Here is a 22,150-nt window from a genome sequence, read left to right as displayed (position 1 = left end):
TGTCCTTGATGCACTTGTCTGTGGCAGGAACTCTTCTGTCACCTCTTGTAGAGGTCAGGATGATGTCTCCTGCATGGGGTTCGTTGTGGAAGAACTTACACCCAGGTAGACAACAAGAAATATTGGTTATTAATAACAACATAAATTTACTGTTGTCCATTCTGGAGCATTAATTAACAAGAACACAAATAGTTTGAACTGTAAGGTGAGATGACAGTCTCTGAACACAGTCACAGTAGAAAGTCAAGACTCCATAGTCTGGGATGGCTGAGCATCAAGATGCCAAGACTCAGCATAGCAAGTATGAAGACTGCTCGTGGCTCCAAGTAGCTCCAGTAGTTTGACCGTAGCTCAGTGATTAAGCATGAGCTCTGATGGGTGATGCACTGAGTGTGGCCAGTGGCACTTGTAGTGCTCAAGTGCCAGTGTGAGAGCAATGGATATGTCGTTTATGCATTGTCTGAGTGCCACTCTTTGGTGTGGGGAGAGGTGCAAGGTTCATTTGACAGTTTTGTGCTCCATGATCCGTGAATCGTTAGTGGCACTGAGTTGGAGCACTGCCTAGTGCTGAATGTGGAAGTAATTTTCTTCGGTATTGTGCTGATGTCTGAAACTGTTTCCACCAGTAAGTAGTTGGGCGTGTTGTGATCACAGATTTACAGAACTTACAGTGTGTCCCCCTGGAGACGGGGGGTGGCGAGATGCATATTTGACATGCATGTGATGGCTGTTGGTGACTTACTGATTCAGTGCTAGCCAGTGAACCTGTGCACCCATGTGTGGACTACAATGCTGTTAAATTATATAATAAATTACCCCAAAAAATAAAAGATATTGACACAATCGGACAGTTCAAAACAAAACTAAAATTTTTTTTATTAAATAAAAGTTATTACGCTGTAATGGACTATCTGAATGAAAACATGTAGTGTAATTAAAGTAGCCTGCATTGTAATACACAAGGAAATAATTATAATATGAAATCAAAATTGTACAGTACTATAAGAAAATTACAAATTACACAAGGATATAAAACTAATTTAAGATACCTCAAAAATGTGTGTAAATACAAATTTTATATGTAGGTGTATTGTATATGATTTTGCTGACGAAATCCACACAATGTAAATTGTTACATGGATTAATAAAGAAATCAATCAATCAATCAAAACCTGTCTTCAAGTTGATGTCACCAACAAACTCTTCTCTTTTGGTTGTACCACTTCTGTTTTTATGACATTTTTACTAATCTGTTATTTTTATTGTTATGTTTGATTAATTTTACACATGTTAAACTCGAACCATAACTATTTGATGAGTGAAACAGAAATTTAAACAATAATTTTTGTGTGCTTCAGCTCTGCTGGATGGTAAATTTGTTCCTGAAACAACACGGGTCTTTGTAAAACATCTTATGAAAAACACTGCATATTACCAGAGACTGGAACGTGAAGGTGCCGTACAAAAATCCGGAGATGTGGAAGCCTTGACTGCAGCTGCCAATATAGCTCGTAAGTGTAAAGTTTACTTAAAGTTATAATTCAAGTTTGCTTACTTTGATATGAGATAATTGCACAGTATTGTGAAAATCCTGGGCTGATAGTTCGAGCACAGTGCCATAAGAATATGATTTTCTTACTTTCTCCCATGTTATAATGATATTTTATCTATTATAGTGATCTAGTTAGTGCTATGATTTGGATTTAGTATAGAAATTAAATACCTGTATGGAGAGAGAGAGAGAGAGAGAGAGAGAGAGAGAGAGAGAGAGAGAGAAAAGAAGTGGTATGACACAAAGAATGGCTGTGGGAGAGTGTAAAGGAATCAGAATTCAGAAGACTGGAATTAATCATAAGGTATTAAAAACAGACTTGCAGGATGGCAGACAGAAAATATTAGTTGGTTATGTTCATCTGTTAGGAGGCCAGTATCAGAAAGCAACAGTCATCATTACAGCAGATTCAAAGTGTAAGAATTATATTGATGTACTTTGTTATATTAATAACATGGATTCATTTTGGATTCATTTGTTTACATGCCACTTTCTTGAAGCTTATTGCAAAGAAGAGCCTTCAGGGGTATGGAATAAACAACATTATACACTCCTGGAAATGGAAAAAAGAACACATTGACACCGGTGTGTCAGACCCACCATACTTGCTCCGGACACTGCGAGAGGGCTGTACAAGCAATGATCACACGCACGGCACAGCGGACACACCAGGAACCGCGGTGTTGGCCGTCGAATGGCGCTAGCTGCGCAGCATTTGTGCACCGCCGCCGTCAGTGTCAGCCAGTTTGCTGTGGCGTACGGAGCTCCATCGCAGTCTTTAACACTGGTAGCATGCCGTGACAGCGTGGACGTGAACCGTATGTGCAGTTGACGGACTTTGAGCGAGGGCATATAGTGGGCATGCGGGAGGCCGGGCGGACGTACCGCCGAATTGCTCAACACGTGGGGCGTGAGGTCTCCACAGTACATCGCTGTTGTCGCCAGTGGTTGGTGGAAGGTGCACATGCCCATCGACCTGGGACCGGACCGCAGCGACGCACGGATGCACGCCAAGACCGTAGGATCCTATGCAGTGCCGTACCGGACCGCAGCGACGCACGGATGCACGCCAAGACCGTAGGATCCTATGCAGTGCCGTAGGGGACCGCACCGCCACTTCCCAGCAAATTAGGGACACTGTTGCTCCTGGGGTATCGGCGAGGACCATTCGCAACCGTCTCCATGAAGCTGGGCTATGGTCCTGCACACCGTTAGGCCGTCTTCCGCTCACGCCCCAACATCGTGCAGCCCGCCTCCAGTGGTGTCGCGACAGGCGTGAATGGAGGGACGAATGGAGACGTGTCGTCTTCAGCGATGAGAGTCGCTTCTGCCTTGGTGCCAATGATGGTCGTATGTGTGTTTGGTGCCGTGCAGGTGAGCGCCACAATCAGGACTGCATACGACCGAGGCACACAGGGCCAACACCCGGCATCATGGTGTGGGGAGCGATCTCCTACACTGGCCGTACACCACTGGTGATCGTCGAGGGGACACTGAATAGTGCACGGTACATCCAAACCGTCATCGAACCCATCGTTCTACCATTCCTAGACCGGCAAGGGAACTTGCTGTTCCAACAGGACAATGCACGTCCGCATGTATCCCGTGCCACCCAACGTGCTCTAGAAGGTGTAAGTCAACTACTGGCCAGCAAGATCTCCGGATCTGTCCCCCATTGAGCATGTTTGGGACTGGATGAAGCGTCGTCTCATGCGGTCTGCACGTCCAGCACGAACGCTGGTCCAACTGAGGCGCCAGGTGGAAATGGCATGGCAAGCCGTTCCACAGGACTACATCCAGCATCTCTACGATCGTCTCCATGGGAGAATAGCAGCCTGCATTGCTGCGAAAGGTGGATATACACTGTACTAGTGCCGACATTGTGCATGCTCTGTTGCCTGTGTCTATGTGCCTGTGGTTCTGTCAGTGTGATCATGTGATGTATCTGACCCCAGGAATGTGTCAATAAAGTTTCCCCTTCCTGGGACAATGAATTCACGGTGTTCTTATTTCAATTTCCAGGAGTGTATGTTAATAGACTGAAGCAGCCACTGAAGGCAATTTCTGGCAGCAAAAGTCTGCCTTACTCATTCCCCTCAACAGCCACTTTGTTGTGTGGACATTACAGTTTTGTTGTAATGGAAGTGTTTGTGTTGGATACCGTTCTCAGTGCTGTTTTAGGATCTTTACAAGAAATCCCTCTTGTCGTCCATCAGTGTACAAACTGACATTTGCAGTCAAAGTAATTGCCTAGCATCTGGCATTATCACTGTATAATTTTTGAAAACATTATTGGACAAAGCAGCAATATGATTAGATTATTTAAAATAGCAATCAGTCTTGATCACAGATTTTTGTTAGAAGTTAAAGCTCATATATATATAGAGGGAAACATTCCACGTGGAAAAAATATATATAAAAACAAAGATGCTGTAACTTACCAAACGAAAGTGTTGGTATGTTGATAGAGACAATAAAAAACACACACACAAATTTCAAGCTTTCGCAACCCAAGGTTTCTTCATCAGGAAAGAGGGAAGGAGAGGGAAAGATGAAAGGATGTCGGTTTTAAGGGAGAGGGTAGGGAGTCATTCCAATCCCGGGAGTGGAAAGACTTATCTTAGGGGGAAAAAAGGACAGGTATACACTCGCACACACACACACACATATCCATCTGCACATATATAGACACAGACAGACATATGTAAAGGCAAAGAGGTTGGGCAGAGATGTCAGTCGAGGCGGAAGTACAGAGGCAAAGATGTTGTTGACATATGTCTGCCTGTGTCTGTATATGTGCGGATGAATATGTGTGTGTGTGTGTGTGTGTGTGTGTGTGTGTGTGTGTGCGAGTGTATACTTATCCTTCTCCCCCCCCCACCCCCACCCCCACCCCCCAAGGTAAGTCTTTCTGCTCCCGGGAGTGGAATGACTCCTTACCCTCTCCCTTAAAACCCACATCCTTTCGTCTTTCTCTCTCCTTCCCTCTTTCCTGATGAAGCAACCTTGGGTTGCGAAAGCTTGTAATTTGTGTGTGTGTTTGTGTGTTTTTTATTGTCTCTATCAACAAAGGAAAACATACTAATATTTTACACTTTATGTGTATGATAAAATGTGGATACATGATAATAATAAAACAGAAAGGTATTTATATCTTTAGGCAATGAGCAGAAACAATAGAGTACTGACAAGTTGAACAGGGACAATGAGCAGAGTACTGACATGTGTTGGAAGACACCTGTGGCAACTGCTAAATAACATCAAAGTGCTACATGTTATAAAGGAGAAGCTCCACCCCTTGCCTGCTGTGTGACCTAATTAGGAGGCTTTAGGGCTTAACATACAATGATGACATACATGAACTCTCAAAATATCATTCTAGATACAAATAACATACAATATGAAACATTACATAAACGTAAGTTGGCCTTAGTAGTAATTACTTTACATTTGCAACACATACTTACAAATATGCATCAATAACCAATAGAATTAGTTGTAAGAACTGTAACTGCCATCTACAAGCATTGCATAAAAATTCAAACTGAGGTGTGGAAGCAAAGATAAATGTAGAGGTGCTAGCCATAGTTGTGGAGATAGCACCATGGAACCTGTTGATGAATTGTGTCAGTGGCGAGGAATCTGACATGCCAGAGGTGTAACAGCAGATGGATGCCATAGGTCACCACAGAGATGGGGATCAATGAATTGCAATCTGTATCATACCTTTGGAAGTATAAAACCTAAAACTTGTTGGTAAAATTATTTAAGTAGTGAAGAAATGTCTCAATACATGTCAAACTGGTCACACTTTATAGCTTGTGAAGTTAGTACACCGACAGTCAAAGAAAGGACAGACCATATGTACTGTTACAGGCATGTGAGAATTTCATGATAGGTGCAATGACATTATACCATCTTTACAAGCTAAAATCTTTCATACAAAAATTGAGCTAAAAAGAAATATGTATTTTATAATAAGAGGGAGAGGACAGAAAAATGAAGATAATTGAAAAACAATTTTTGTGATAAAAAGGAAAGCTCAAGAGCAGACATGTATTACAGAAAATCAACAAAAATATTTAAGAAATATCGAATCAAATTGCTTGTTTATTAGGGTAGATGGCTGGCTTTTTTCCTGCATTAATAGTTGTAGTTTTCTGTCTATTCCAAAGCATTTAATAAGTGCACCTTGGGGCCATTATGTAGAATTCTTAAATTCTCATGAATACGCCCTCCTGAATATTTATTATGTATTAAATACTGACCAACCAATGGTGTAGTGCAGGCTACACCAGTTGTATGCTCATTGAAGCAAGTAAGAAAATTATTACATGTTTGTCCTATATACTGACTATTACACCTTCTCCAAAACAAGAAACATATAAGTGGTAGTTGTGATAATAAATATTTGGACTCAGCAGTTTACAAGATTTTTTTGTAGTGATAGCAATAGTCAGTATATAGGACAAACAGGTTGTAATTTTCTTACTCACTTACTGATAACATACTGACAACCTGTCGTAGATTTTGGACACATAGTCTATATGAAAACTATTTTTACTTGTAATATAGTGATTGTAAATATGGCAGTGCATCCAAAAATTCAGTCTTGTCATCAACCACAAATGCCATTAGGGAAAAATTGTATTGATACGTAAGTTTGAGAATCCCAAGATAAATAAAGCTGTCCATCGTTTAGGAGAACCTTTGAGGATGTGGAGGGAGTAAAGGTAAACATTGACAAAATTCAAGCAGCTGTTAGAAACCAAAGCTAAACAAGTTATTAACAATGACTCATCACTACACTACACTCCTACACATTATATGTACTTAGAAAACACACACACACATTCACACAAGCACAACTCACACACACAGGGCCATTCTCTCTGGGTGCTGGAGCCTGCCTATGAGTACACCTGACATTAATAGTAACCTGCTGGGGTGAATGATGGGGGCAATATTCTGAAGGTGTTGGTCCATCAAAGCAGGGATCCTCTATGGGGCCCAGTAACTGGGCACAGTGGGGTGTCCTGGGTGGTTGGGTTTATGGACTTCAGAAAGCATGGAGTGGTTGGGTTTATGGACTTCAGAAAGCATGGAGAAGATAGGAGAGTAGTGGTGAGGGGGGTGGGGGGGGGGTGGGGGGGGGAGACAGAGAGAGAGGTTCTAGGATGGACCACCAAAGGTTTGAGGAAGGTTTGGAGATTCTGCTCAATTTCTGGAATGGTGTCACTGTGGCAGGGTTTGTGTGTGGACATTTCTGAGAACTGGCAGAGTCCCTCTGCCAGGTAATCCCTGCTGTCCCTAACCACAGTGAGGAGCCTTTGTTGGTAGGTAGAATTATAAGGTTGGGATCAGATTTTAGGTGGCAGATTGTGGTTCTTTCTGCAAATGTGAAGTTGGTGTCCATGTTGAGGTATTTAGGGAATGATGGTGAGGCAAAGTTCAAGGTTAGGAACTTCTGAAAAGTTAATCAGATGATTTTGAGGCAGTGGGGATGGATCAGGTTGGATGGAGGAGTGAAATGAACCTGGCAGGGTTCAATATTGGTTTTGTATTAGGTCTAATTGGTAGGGTTGGTGGTGAAAAAGTGTTTCCACTGTAGAGGTCGGTAGAATGATAGGAGGTCTTAAATAAGTCCAACATGACTGAATTTTGAGTGGGGCAATTGGTAAGGCCTTTGGAAGGGACTGCTACTTCTGTGGATCTAGACTTTTGGGGGCATATTTTCATGACTGTGTTTTGGGTCTGTTTAGGTTGTGGATTTTGCATAGTGGTTGGAGGACATTTATGAGGGTGTGTTAAATGTAGAAGGTCTGCGAGCAGGATTTGGCTGCTATGATGGGATGTGAGGGATGTTCGATGGAAGCACTTGTAGAGACAGTAGATAGTGGTAGTCCAAGGTGGGAGTAGGAGGTGAACAGATTACATTCCATTCCACCTGGAACCCTGCTCATTACTGTCAATGCCACCTCCATTTACACTGACAACTCCGTGGCCTTGGCACTCCTGAAAACTATCTGACTGACTCCAAACTGACAAATTCCTTCCTGGTCACTATGACCAACTGTATTGTCACCCACAATTACTTGTCCTTTGAAGGTATCACCTACAAACAAATCCATGGTACAGAAATGGGCTCCCACATGGCACCATCTAATCATCCAGAATCCCAAACCCCTCAACTGACTCAGATTTGCTGATGACATCTTTTTGGCCTGGACCAAGGGTGAGGACGCCCTATCCACATTCCTCCAGAACATCAACACCTTCTACCTCATTTGCTTCACCTGGTTCTCCTCCACCTAACAAGCCACATTTCTCAATGTTGACCTCCACCTCATGGCTACAACAGTGTGTCTGTCTAGAACATGTCCACCAACCACGAACAATACCTCCACTTTGACAGGTGCTGCCCTTTCCATACCAAGAAGTCTGTTCCATATAGCCTAGTCACCTGTGGTCATTGCATCAGTAGTGACAAGCAGTCCCTCTTCAGATTTGCCGAAAGTCTCACTGAGCCCTTCTTGGACCAAAATTATCATCCCAACCTTGTCCAAAAGCAGATTTCGCATACGTTGTCTCTCCAGTCACCTCCCACTTACACATTGTCCTACTACAAAGAGCACTCCTCTCGTGACTCAGTACCACCTAGGACCGGTGCAATTGAATATCACATTCTCTGCCAGTGTTTTGACTACGTCTTGTCATGTACTGAAATGAGTAAAATCCTGCTTGCTATCCTCCCCACCCCTCCCACAGCGACCAAGCGAGGTGGCGCAGTGGTTAGCACACTGGACTCGCATTTGGGAGGACGACAGTTCAATCCCGCTTCAGCCATCCTGATTTAGGTTTTCTGTAATTTCCCTAAATCGCTCCAGGCAAATGCTGGGATGGTTCCTTTGAAAGGGCACGGCCGACTGACTTCCTTCCCTGTTCTTCCCTAATCCGATGAGACCGATGACCTTGCTGTTTGGTCTCTTCCCACGAACAACCCAACCCAACCCTCCCACAGTGATATTCTGCCACCCACCGAACCTGTACAATATCCTTGTCTATCCCTACTCCAGCCCTACTCCCAACCCCTGCTTCATGGCTCACATCCCTGCAATAGACTAGCTGCAAAACTACCCCATACAACCTGACACCTACTCCAGCCCTATCACAGACATTTTTGTACCATATGACAAAGGGCAATATGTGAAAGTAGCCATGTAATCTAAAAAATAAGTTGCAACCACTGAGCCACTTTCTATGTGGGCATGCCAACTAAAAAACTGTTTGTATGAATGGCCACCACCAGACTATGATCAAGAAAGACTGGATCACCCACTTGCTGAACATGCTGCCCAACATGATGTGTTCTCCTCCCCCCCCCCTCCATTTGCACCCCTCATCCCCCCCCCCCCCCCCCCAAAGCACATCATCTTGACATTGCGCTAGCACCTCTACCTGTCCCCACCATGTCCCTGCATACTCCCACGGGCAGAGCTGCATCTTCACCCATCTCCATCCTGATACCCCTACACCCCATGCCTACTCCTTACCCCCACCACTCATCCCAGCAGATTGCTACTCACATCGGATGCTGTCACAATCAGTCTCCAGTGCCTGTAGATGTTGGCCATATGTGTTTGTAAGTTGTGCTTGTGTGGATGTGTGGATGTTTTCTATTTCAAAATGAGCAATCTTTTCCAGTGTGCCTGCCTACAACTCAGCACCTTCTTTATATGGTAAATAGCAAGCTATCATTTCCATACTGTTATTATACCATCCACTGTTTCATTATATGTGTGTCCACAGACTAAATTTAAATTGAACCCATTCAAATTGGCAGAAACACTGTTACTTTGAAGAAACAGTACTACTTTTTTCAGTTAATGGAACTGTTAGCTTATTTTTGCCCTTTGTATTTACATTTTATAAGGGCTTTAGGCCAATAGCCATGTTTCCACTTTTTACAGTGTGTGTAAATATGTGAATGTGTGACTGAATATCAATGAAAAATAGGAAAAAGTGAGTGGTTTTTGACTAATCCTCTTTCAACTGTTTTTTTTTTAATTTTATGTATTTTAAACACATTTGCCTCAAGCTGTTTTCACCACTGAACACCCTGAAACTCCCCCCATTACACACATACATAGTTAGACTTGTATATAACTGGTTGAGTAAATCAGTTTACGGGTTAGAGGAAGACAATAATATACCATTAAAAACAGGTCTGTGTCTAATAAAGCTCTTTCACTGTCCTTTGGGATCAGAATAGTTTTATTTTTGTTATTTTATATATTTTTAGTCAGAGTTCAAGTTTATTGATTCTCCCACAATACCCACAGTTTAATGGATATCTTCCTGTAACAATACTCTTAGAGGAGTCAGAAACAGTCCATTTAACATTCACAGTAGTGAAAACAGCTTATGGCAAATGTGATTAAGATCTTTAAAATTAAAAAAGGATAAAAATAGACTTACTTGTAAACATACTTACTTTCTCGCATTTTCACTAATATTCACTCACACATTCATATAATTACAAATACTGTAAAATGTGGAAATATTAACGTCAGTTGTCTGGAAAAACCATTTTCTTGGACGGATGGATGTTTAATCATGCATTGTAGGTTATCTAAGAGAGAGCATCAGCATTTATCACACATTTAAAACTTTCATTGAAATTTGAGTTCATCCATAGGAAATTAATCTTGTGTGTGAGATTTTTTCATTAATGCCTCAAATCAGTCAAAAATAAATTTGTATATTGCAGCCATTTTCTCGTAAATATTCAGCAAGGCTTTGACAACAACATCAGCAAGTACTTTGAAGTGACTACTACCATTGTCAGTTTCTGACTGACATCATCTAAAAGTTGCATTGTAGCTTGATGATAACACACTGTACAATGTATGTCTTACTTTCTTGTACAATCACTGACAAGAAATGTAAGTATTACATGAACTTGTGAGGCCATTGGACAGTAACAGCAGGTATTGTTACTCCTTTGGAGCCAAAGTGTGTTCAGTATTGGAAGTGAAAGACAAAAATTGTCATCATGTTGCCCCCCCCCCCCTCCCTGCTGGCCTCCATCCAGTAACACATGGTACCATGGTTTTGGCTGTGCAGTAGGGTTATGAGTCCCAACTGCATAGCAATTCTCACCAAAAATAATGAGTTACTGCGCTCCATACAGAATATTCTAAAAGTAGAGAACATTTAATTGAAATGCTTCCATAGCTTTAGTATAATTGGTACTTTGTATTTTGAGGCATAGTTTGTTTGGTGCATTAAAGGACTGTCTAGACCTGGGGCCACATGTGTCCCACTAAGGGTTTTTGTGCAGCCTGCCACAAGAGTCAGAAAAATCATCTTGAACTGAGGTTTTTGTGCCATGCATGACTGATTTCTTGTAGGATGGGCATGTCATCAGGCATGTGCAGTGTAGATACTATTTGCACAAACCAAGTTGACATTTGGTGCAGTGGCTGATGGGAGCAACTGAGAAGACATTTACCATTTACAAAGCCATTTATGGTGTCTCCCCATTAGCCACTGCACCAAATTTTGACTTGGTTTGCATGTGTAGTACAATACACACTGTTTTTCTGGTTGATTTGGTATATACTTTGTATGTGAAACAGTAAATATATAAATTTACAACTTTACTGAAATTATGAACCTTCTGTAAAATCATGAAATCGGTGCTGAATTTCATCTGTTTAATGAAGAACATACACACACTTATTTCTGTGTTACTACTGGGAACAAAGGAGTGTGTCTGTTGTGTCATGCAATGGTGTATACAAGAAGTACATTATGAAGAGACATCATGAAACAAACACAGCGAATTTGGCAGAAAACTTTCCAAGGCAGAACACAAAATATTAAAATATGGACTTTATGAAAAGGCTGAAGAAGCAACAGTCATTTAAAAAGTAGCCTATAACCTTGCTAAACACGAGAAGCCTTTTTTCAGAAGGCCTAATTAATAAGCAGTGTAAGATACTGCACAAACTTAAATGTCCTGATCTTAGAAGCAAAATTGAGAGCATGTTATTGCCAGAAAGGACTGTAGCGAGGTGCTTTGACTCAGTTAGTGACAAAACAGCTAAAGATTGTGCACAAAAACTTTTGTTGGTTTTCTTTGGCAATAGACAAGGGAGCAGATAATGAAGATACTGCATAATTACTCATCTTTATCCACAAAGTTAATGAAAATTTTGTCATAACAGAGGAGTTGCTTGTTCTAGGATCAGTGAAAGATAGACTCAGTGATTGGGAATTGCTTGAGTGTGCTGTGAATGGCATGGAAGAAAATGGCCTTCTTGGAACAAAATGTCAAGCATTACAACAGAGGAGGCCATAGCATTCTGTGGAAAAATTATATGCGTTTACAGCTGTAGATTATATCAAATTAGTACAATAAATGTCCGTCCCCGGTAGCTGAGTGGTCAGCATGACAGATTGTCAATCCTAAGGGCCCGGGTTCGATTTCCTGGCTGGGTCGGAGATTTTCTCTGCTCAGGGACTGGGTGTTGTGTTGTCCTAATCATCATTTCATCCCCATCGACGTGCAAGTTGCCAAAATGGCGTCAAATCGAAAGACTTGCACCTGGCGAACGGTCTATCTGATGGGAGGCCCTAGTCACATGACATTTATTTAGTACAATAAATAAATAGGGACAACTCCCACTATTTCATTTAATAATTGATATTGGTATTTAACTGATATTTAATAATTAATAATATTATATGTATATGTAAGATTTATTGACTTTTGTGGTACAATTTACACCTTTTCCAAATTACAACATTGTTAGTTAATGAATATAATCATTTTAAAAGGTGGGGCTCTCTGTTAAGCTCCCCTTTCACAAAACAGCCCCTGAGCCAAAATAATTGGCCTCCCCTGGTCTAGGCAATAGTGCCTATATCAGCAAGGGACCATCAAGTTGTATTTTGAAAGACATTTACATCCTTTACCTGAAGTGGTAAGTTAGTAAATGAATATAACAGTTTTTGAGACAGAAATGAAAATGAACTGACAGATTGTTGCATTGGCAAAGGATTTATAACATTCAAAAACCAGTATGCAAATAAATCAGTAATTTTGGGAGCTGCTTTGTGAGAAAAAAGTCACATATACAATTAAAAAATAATTTATCTCTGTGTGAGTCATCTGAAACTTGTAATTTTTTACCTAAACAGTTCCACTAAATACCAATTTATTTTTCAGATTTGACCAATGCTGTGTCCCCATATGTTATGAAATCAGTCTCTCGTTCTATTTTGCGTGATGTTATGCCTGGTGGTGACAGCCTGTCAGGTCACTCTGGGTTGGACACATTCTTTCCACCGTGGCCAAGTGGTAAGTCAGTTGGCTCAGTAGTGTTCTTCAGTTAGTGCATAAGTATTAATAATTTGTAGGTATGAATCTATACTGTGTGAAGTGTCAGTCTTTTATATCATTTCTTTATCATTTTTTTATTTTTTTTATCTGCTGCTAAAAAATCTGAAACTCAGATGGGTTTGCCTGTTACACAACACACACAATAGACCTCAAGTTTGTTATGAAAAATAGTCAGGCTAAAAAAGACAAATGCATAATCACTTCTGTCAGAAGCTTCAGATAGCAACACTGCAGAACAGAAAAGATTAAATTATTATATTCTTTTCCATTCATATCAAAATTTTATATTTAACTCACACTTTACAACACTTAAATAACTGAACTTGAAAATCCAATGAGTCACGCATTAATAATGCCAGGACTCACAAGGAGAGACCCCAAGGGGTGGGACCAAATTTTGGAAACCTTCTATACAGTGACATGATTTGCCCACTGTAGAGACATCCACTCTTCTTCAAACGAACTGCCTCCTGTGATATTCCTTATCACAGTGTCCACATCCTTAACAAACTTCAAATGTGTCACATCATTCCTCAGTATTTCAGTACCCCGGTTCCTTCCACACTGATTCTTCTCCATGATTCTCTTAAATGTCAGTCTGATTGTCGTCATTACTAAATTATGGTCTGAATCTGTATGTGTTGCTGGGTATGCCTTGTAATCCAATATCTGATTTTGGAATCTCTTTCTGATCATGATGCAACTCAACTGGAATATTCCAGTGTCTCTGCATCTTTTCCAAGTGCTTCTCCTCTTATGATTCTTGAACAGAGCATTCACTATTACCATCTGAAATTTATTGCAGAGCTCCTCTCTCATTCCTACTGTGATATTCTCCTGTAAACCTTACTTCTTCCCCTACAACTGCATTCCAGTCCTCCATGATTATTAGATAATCATCTCCTCTTTCATATTGAATTACCTGTCCAGTATCCTTGTATACTTTCTCTACCTCTTCATCTTCTGCTTGTGTCATCGTCATGTATACCTGAACTATTGTTGTCAGCGTTGGTTTGCTTTCGAATCTGATGAGAGCAACCCTGTCACTGAACTATTTACAGTAGCTGACACCCTGCCCTACTTTTCTCTTCATATTGAATCTACTCCCTTTGTACCATTCTTTGCTGCTGTTGGTATTCCCCTATATTCATCTGACCAGAAATCCTTATCTTCTTTCCATTTCACTTCACTGACACTGCTGTACCTTGATTGAACCTTTAATTTTCCTTTTTCAGGTTTTCTAGCTTTCCTAAATGTTCAAACTTTTGCTGCCCAAGCTCCTACCTGTAGGAAGTTATCCCTTTGTTGATTATTCCTTCTTTTTCTCATGCTTACCTCCCACTTGGCAGTCCCCTCTTCAAGATCAGAATGGGGAACTAACCTGGAATATTTTGCTGATAGACAGATCATCATGACACTTTCTCAGTTACATGTTATGTAGACACACTTTATGTGCCTTTGCTGCAGTGATTTCCATTGCCTTCTACATTCTCATGTCATTGGTAGTTGCTGATTCTACCATATTTTTGGGGTAGTTTCCCACACCATGGGCAAGAGAGTGCACTGAACCTCTGTCCCCTTCTCTGCCCTTTTTTACAAGGCTGTTGGCAGAACAAGAGTGACTTCTTATGCCAGAAGTCTTTAGCTGCCATTTCTGATGATTTTTATTCTAAATTTAAGCAGTGACTGGGTTAAGACCTGTGACCCATGATGTTCTGATTACTAGTCAAAGTTGCTAGCCATAGACCACAGACTGGAAGAAATGCTTCAACTGATCAACGAAAGAAGAAAGTACAAAAATGTTCAAGAAAAGACGGGAATATGGCAATGTAATTCACTTAGGAGTGAAACGAATAGGAAGTGCAGGGCAGCCAAGCTGAAATGCCTGTGGGAAAAATTTGGAAAAACTGAAAAAGTTATTGTCAGAAAGACTGACTCAGCATATAGAAAAGTCAAAACAGTCTTCGGTGAAATTAAACCTAAGGTGTTAATATCAAGAGTGAAACAGGAATTTCAGTGTTAAATGCAGGGAAAGAGCATATACATGGAAAGAGTTCACTGAAGGCATCTATGCAAGGGAGGGTTTGTCTGATGACATGATAGAAGAAGAAATTGGAGTTGATAAGGAAGATGTTGGGGGGTCTAGTATTAGAGTCAGAATTTAGAAGAGCTCTGGAAGACTTGAGATCAAATAAAGCAGAAGAAATAGATTACATTCCATTGGAAGTTTTAAAATTATTGGAGGAAATTGCAAACAAAGGACCATTCAAGTTGATGTGAAGAATCTACAATTCTGAATATAGTAAAGGTAAATAGGTATGAAAACTATCACACAATCAGTTTAATGCCTCATGCTTCCAAGCTGCTGCTGCTGCTAATAATAATAATAATAATAATAATAATAATACAGAAGAAGGGAAAAGGAACTTAACTACCTGCTTCTCACAAAGCAAAATTTGCTATGTGGAAAACATAGAAAATGATAAACACTTAACTTGCAGCTCTGTAGACATACTCATATCATAGCTGAGAGCTGGAGCAGGGTTTATCTCAACCCTGATTAATACAACCTTCTATTTTCGGTCATGGGAGTAAGACTCCATCCAAGCAAACAGGGAGGGTCATACCATTAGTATCATAACTCTTCTAGGTATATAACAGCAGTAGTGTATTGTCACAACATTCAATGTGCAACTACCAAAAATAGTGTAGGGATATCCATTAGTTGTACTCTGTTAGGTATTCAGTCCCTGTCAGATGGAGAGTTGTAATATGAGCAGTTAGTTTGGTAATTAAATCAATGACCAGCAAATCATATTTATGATAAATGTTACAATATCAGTTGAACTAAAGAGTGCATAAAAGTTTTAAAATTATTTATATAGCTACTCACTGGTCTATTAATATTTGTAACTGACTGTTTATTTCTATCCAAGAATAGAAGTTGTTAAGGTGAATCAATTTAAACCCGCATTTGAAAACAATTCTGTACAGCCTAGCCACCTGTGGTAATCACATCTGCAGTGACGAGCAGTCCCTCTCAAAATATACCGAGGGTCTCACTGAAGCCTTCACTGACCATAATTATCCTCACATCCTTGTACAAAAACAAATCTCCTGTGCCTTATCTTTCCAGTCTCCCACCACCTCCCAAAGTCCCACAGACCAGCCACAGAGGAGCATTCCCCTCGTAGCTCAGTACCATCTGGGACTGGAGCAACTGAATTACATTCTCTGCCAGGGTTTCGATTACCTCTCGTCATGCCTTGAAATGAGAAATGTCCTATCCACTATCCTTCCCACCTCTCCTATGTGGTATTCTGCCATCCACCAAACCTACACAATATACTTGTCCATCCTCACACAACTCTTGCTCCCAATCCCTTACCTCACAGCTCATACCCCTGTGATAGACGTAGATGCAAGACCTGTCCCATACATCCTCCTACCACCACCTGCTCCAATCCGGTCACTAACATCACCTATCCCATCAAAGGCAGGGCTACCTGTGAAACCATCATGTGATTCACAAGCTAAGCTGCAACCACTGTGCTGCATTCTATGTAGGCATGACAACAAATATGCTGTCTGTCCACATGAACGACCACCGACAAAGTGTGGCCAAACCACAAGTGGACCTTCGTTAGTCACTGTCCTCACCCATCCAGCCCCCTCCCTGTTCCTATTCCAGCACTACACAGCCCTCATTTCACTACCACACCCAGCCTTTTAATTTCTTTTTATTTCTCTCCTTTCTGTTACTTAACCCCTCTGCACCTTCTCTCCTGCCCTCTGTCTAAACTGCAACATTTCTCTGTCTGCCACTCCTACCATACTATCCCTCCCTCTCCCCTCCCTGCCCCAGCTTCCTCCTTACCCCCACCCAGTTGCCACTCCCATCATGCACTGGTGCTGCTGCTTGCAGTGTAGTTTCAGTTCTCTGAGACAGCAGGCGTGTGTGCAAGTTGCATTTGCGTGAGTGTGTGTGTGCATGTGTGTATTTATGTCTACTGCTGACAAAGGCCTTAATCGTCAAAAGCTACAATTGTGTGAATCTTTTTGTTGTGCCTATCGCGACTCAGCATCTCTGCTTATGGTGAGTAGCAACTGTCCTTCTCTGGTATTGTTACAATTCTGTATTCTGTCAGACATTTTATTTCCATAGGCAGAGTGTGAAAGAGTTTAATACTTATGTATTTAACTACTTTTATGGCAAAGTTAGATTAGAGGGGAGTGCAGATCATTTTCCTTCTAGTCTGTTTTTGAATATCTCAAACTGTAATAGATTGTTGACAACAAATTTCATCACTGAATAAATACACCATCAGGCTGTGGTTAATATCCCCAACTGTTTGAGCAGATGCCTATAGACAATTCTACGTTAAATATTCCATTCATTTCTAAGTATTAATTGGAGTACATTTATCCTCTATATCTTATAATAATACACCAATGAATGCCATTTCAGAATGAAGGTGCTTTTAAATCAGTTAATTGCGTGGAGTCCCATTTGTAATGTATAGCAGCTTTCCACGTACACACATGAAGCCAAAACACCCACTGACAGCACAAAAAAGAGAAATTCATGAAATAATGTTCCACAATGTTCATTATATATATGAGCGATGTTTCTACGGCTGCCACTGCCTCTTACATCCCAATCTCCATCATTCATGGTCATTCCAGTCTCCTTCATTAAGACCTCTCACTGCCATTGCTTCATTGACATCATCTTTTCAGCATCTCACAGGTCTACCGCACTTTCTTCTTTGATGTGGAGTCCATTGCCATACACCTTTTGGCCATCTTGTATCTGGCATATGCTGTAAGTGACAATACCAGAGTAGGCACTTCCTTTCCGTGTAGTCTGGGATTGTGCTATCGACATTCATAACCTCTCTGATCCTGTCAGTTCTAATATGGTCAAGCCTGGAATATCCACAACTCTGTCTCCAGAAATCCATTTCGACAGCCAGCAGGTGATCTTTCTGCCTCTGAGTTAGTTCCCACAACTCTGCACCAGATGCTGTGATACTTTCAATAATTGTGTGGTAGAAATAAAATAGAGTAAGTTCTGAATTGCTATATATTGTGAATGAACTGGAAAGATCCATAGTTTTTAAGTAAATAATTATAAAATTGTGACTGTATACTGCAGAAAGATAAACAAGGATGGTGATATAAGCATTTGTGGTGATGTACGCATTTGTGTTAGAAGTCACATTCAGTGTGGAGAACAATGATTGCATTGATGAACTTGCAGTGGACATGGCCTTTGAATCGGCAGCAGTAAAAACAAAATGAGGCAGAAACAGCTTAATAACGCTTGGTCTATGTAGATCACTAAACAGTGAATATAATAGAGGGAAACATTCCACGTGGGAAAAATATATTTAAAAAGAAAGATGATGAGACTTACCAAACTTTTACGGTAAAAAAGGAGAAGGTGAATAGAAAGTAAAACTGCTGGCAAAAACAGAAGGAGGAAATAAGATGACAGAAAATTACGGTAAAAAAGGAGAAGGTGAATAGAAAGTAAAACTGCTGGCAAAAACAGAAGGAGGAAATAAGATGACAGAAATTGTTATTGTTATTGTTATTGTCACTGTTACATTTCGTAGTCTTTTCTGTCATCTTATTTCCTCCTTCTGTTTTTGCCAGCAGTTTTACTTTCTATTCACCTTCTCCTTTTTTACCGTAAAAGTTTGGTAAGTCTCATCATCTTTCTCACTAAACAGTGATGTAGATGAATTCTTGTATCATTTAGAAGAGTTACTGGACAAACTCTCGACATACAAAAACAGGTTATAATAGTGGGAGATGTGAACATAGACTCTTTAAGGTATAACGTAAATTATCTTAGGCCTTCTGACTTGTTATAGTGCTATAACTATATCCATATAAATTTGCCACCAACCACAATAGCACCTGATTCATAGACTTACTTTGACAATGTCATTATTAAAGTAAATAGGGAATAATTGGTGATGAAAACTATTGAAAACTCTCTTTCAGACCATAGAGCTTTTGGTAAAAACAGTAAGAAAATCAGACTATACATAAAATCTTAAAAGTCCTTCAAAATTTCACAAATTAAAAGAAAATATGAAAGACATATAAGTGCTGTTCAGGGAGACCAATTTACAATATTTCCGAAAAGAATACAAAAGTGACAGAAAAACATTCAGGCAGTCCTTGAAGACACTGAAAGCACATTATTATTCTAACCAGAGAAGCAAATCCAGTAATGTTAATAAACAACGTGGAATATACTAAACAATGAATTTAAAAAGAGAGAGTATCCAGGGTTTCAGAAATATAGCACTAGGAGAAAACAGCATGTTGGTGAGTGAGCCAAAGACTCTACATAAGGCCTTCATAGAACATTTATTCTGTAAATACAACACAGCAGTAGCAGCTTTTTTCCTTGAACTGCTAAACAGACTGTATCAAGGTAACAAAGTCATTGAAACATTTGTAGATTTATGTAAGGCCTTTAATTCTGTGAATCATTCAGTGCATTTATCCAAATTAGAAAGTTAAGTGTATACTCATGAAGGAATGGCTAGTGTGCAAAACTATGTTGTAAGAATAAAGGGAAGACCCTAACAGTAATATTAACATGCAAGACTCTCAGCCATGTAGTCCCACAAGGAAGTATTCTTGGACCATTTTTATTATATGTGTATGCCAGTGGCATAACATGGCCACAAACTTGAAGTTAGTGAATTATGCTGACAATACATCATTTATTAGCCAGGGCTGCACTGAACAATGCACTGAACAACTAGCACTGCAAAACAATAGAGAGATCTTTAGTTGGATCACATATAACTTATCAACACTACACAGCCATCATTCCAACATCACACCCTGTCTTTTTATTTCTCTCCTTCTCCACTACTCCCCCCCCCCCCCTCCTCCCCACCTCTCCCCTGCCCACTGTATAACCTGCGGTACTTCACTGTCCACCACCCTCACCATACTATCCGTCCCCCTACTCCCCCCAGCCTCCTCCTTACCCCCACCTCCACCCAGCTACCATGCATATCTTGCACGTTGTGGTTTCAGTTGCCTGAGACTGCAATCGTGTGTGTGTGTGTGTGTGTGTGTGTGTGTGTGTGTGTGTGTGTGTATTGTTGACAAAGGCCTTAATAACCAAAAGCTTTAATTGTTGGAGTCTTTTTGTTGTGCCATCTGCAACTCAGCATCTCCGCTATATGGTGAGTAGCGACTTTCCTTTTCATACTGTCTAGTGCTGAAACATCTGATACACACAAATTTGTAGGTATTATGATGGATGAACATATATGTGGTAAGAGCACATCAGCTATATCTGTAAAAAGATTATCTCTTATACATACTGATTCAAACATCTTGCAGATGCATTTGTAACAACTTTTTCTGTCCTCTGTTGAGCATTTTTTAATATACATGTGAAAGCTTTCTCAAACATTTTATTTAATTATTCAGTACATTCATAACCACAAGTATACACCACAGAACACATAGTAACCACAGAGTAATTATAACACAATGGAGTAAACAAAAAATCTGTCGATATCAATTTACATATCTTAAAATGTCCCCTTAAACTGACATCGACACACAGTATGACGCCTAAATGTACAGTCACTCCTTCAGGTATTTCACAAAGCCACAGTTTCTTACACATGTTTCATGTCTGGCATTGCTAAGTGGTTTTGTGAAAGCATCGGCTAACATTTCTTCAGAAGGCAGATGTTCAACATTAATAACACCTGACTCAACATGCCTTCTTATAAAATGATATTTTATATTTATATGCTTTGATTTAGAGTTTGTCATTAGATACTTTATTATCACAGTACACTGTAAATAGCTTTATGACACTGCTTGGATCTACTTCAAACATAATTTATCTTAACCACAGTAAATCTTGAACAGTTGATGCCAAGGGCATATACTCAGCTTCACAAATAGAAAGTGCAACAGTTTTCTGTTTTCTACTAGACCTTGAAATTAAAGAGTTTTGCAATTTTATGCATGAACCAGTTACAGAATGTCTGTCATTGATTTTATTGCCCCACTCTGCATCACTGAAGGCCATTATTTCACTGTTACCATCTCTAGACAGTTCTAGTGTGTAATCCGCCACGTGGGTAGCCACGCGGTCTGGGGCGTCTTGTTGCAGTCCGCGCCGCTTCCCCCATCAGAGGTTCGAGTCCTCCCTCGGGCCTATGTTTGTGTGTGTGTGTGTGTGTGTGTGTGTGTGTGTGTGTGTGTGTGTGTGTGTGTGTGTGTTGTCCTTATCATATGTTAGTTTAAGTTTGATTAAGTAGTGTGTAAGCTTAGGGACCGATGACCTCAGCAGTTTGGTCCCAAAAGACCTTACCACAAATTTCCAAATTTTTTAGCGTATAATCCGTGGTTCTCTTTAAATATCTAATCAATCTTTTTACTGACAACCGATGTATCTTTTTAAAACAATGATTATAGCTCCTCAGGAGACTTTCAGCGATACGCATATCAGATCTGGAGATTTGGGATAAATATAGAAGACTTCCTAATGCTTCTTGATATAGTACCTTGATATCACCTGAGTCAACTGCTTCAAAGTCCAAACCACATTCAAGTGGTGTTGACAACAGCTTGGCTTCACTCATTACAAATTTCTCCAGAACTTTTTTTGCATAGGATCACTGGGAGATCCAAATTTTTCCTTTATCACAATCCTGTGTAATTTACATGCCTAGGTAATGGCTTATCTGTCCTAAATCTTTTATCTCAAAAAATATCTTCAAAGAACTTTTGAATTGATCCAAAACACTTCTTCTGTCATTTGAGAGTAATAGCATATCATCAACATAGAAAGCCATTATGATTAGTTTGGTGCCATCTCTGTGAAAATAGAGACATGGATCAGTGTTTGATCTGTTCAATTTCAGTTTTCTTGACATGTCATCAATTTTTTGACTCCAGTTCCTACCAGCCTGTTTGAGTCCATAAACAGCTTTCTTCAGCTTCCATTCTTTTGCAGGAGTTGCAAAATTTTCTGGTGGAATGACTTAAATTTCTTTATTTAAGTATCCATAGAGATAAGCAGCAGTGACGTCAACATGGTCAATCTCCAGTTCCTCTTGAGCTGCCACAGAAAAGAGATATCTAATTGATGCATGCTTGACCATTGGTGCAAAGGTTTCCTGATA

At 40.2% G+C, this 22,150-nt stretch overlaps 1 protein-coding gene across 1 annotated transcript in view; it reads left to right on the top strand.

Moving 5' to 3' along the window:
- Nucleotides 1-22,150, top strand: part of LOC126092774 (protein phosphatase 1 regulatory subunit 42-like) — a 95,869-nt gene that overhangs the window by 63,151 nt on the left and 10,568 nt on the right. The window contains exons 5-6 of the mRNA XM_049908501.1: nucleotides 1,359-1,511; nucleotides 12,789-12,920. Coding sequence (XP_049764458.1) covers nucleotides 1,359-1,511; nucleotides 12,789-12,920 — 285 coding nt within the window. The remainder of the gene's footprint in view (nucleotides 1-1,358; nucleotides 1,512-12,788; nucleotides 12,921-22,150) is intronic.

Source organism: Schistocerca cancellata, chromosome 7, assembly GCF_023864275.1.
Source record: "Schistocerca cancellata isolate TAMUIC-IGC-003103 chromosome 7, iqSchCanc2.1, whole genome shotgun sequence".
NCBI classification, from domain to species: domain Eukaryota; kingdom Metazoa; phylum Arthropoda; class Insecta; order Orthoptera; family Acrididae; genus Schistocerca; species Schistocerca cancellata.
This window is presented reverse-complemented; position numbering and strand designations above follow the sequence as displayed.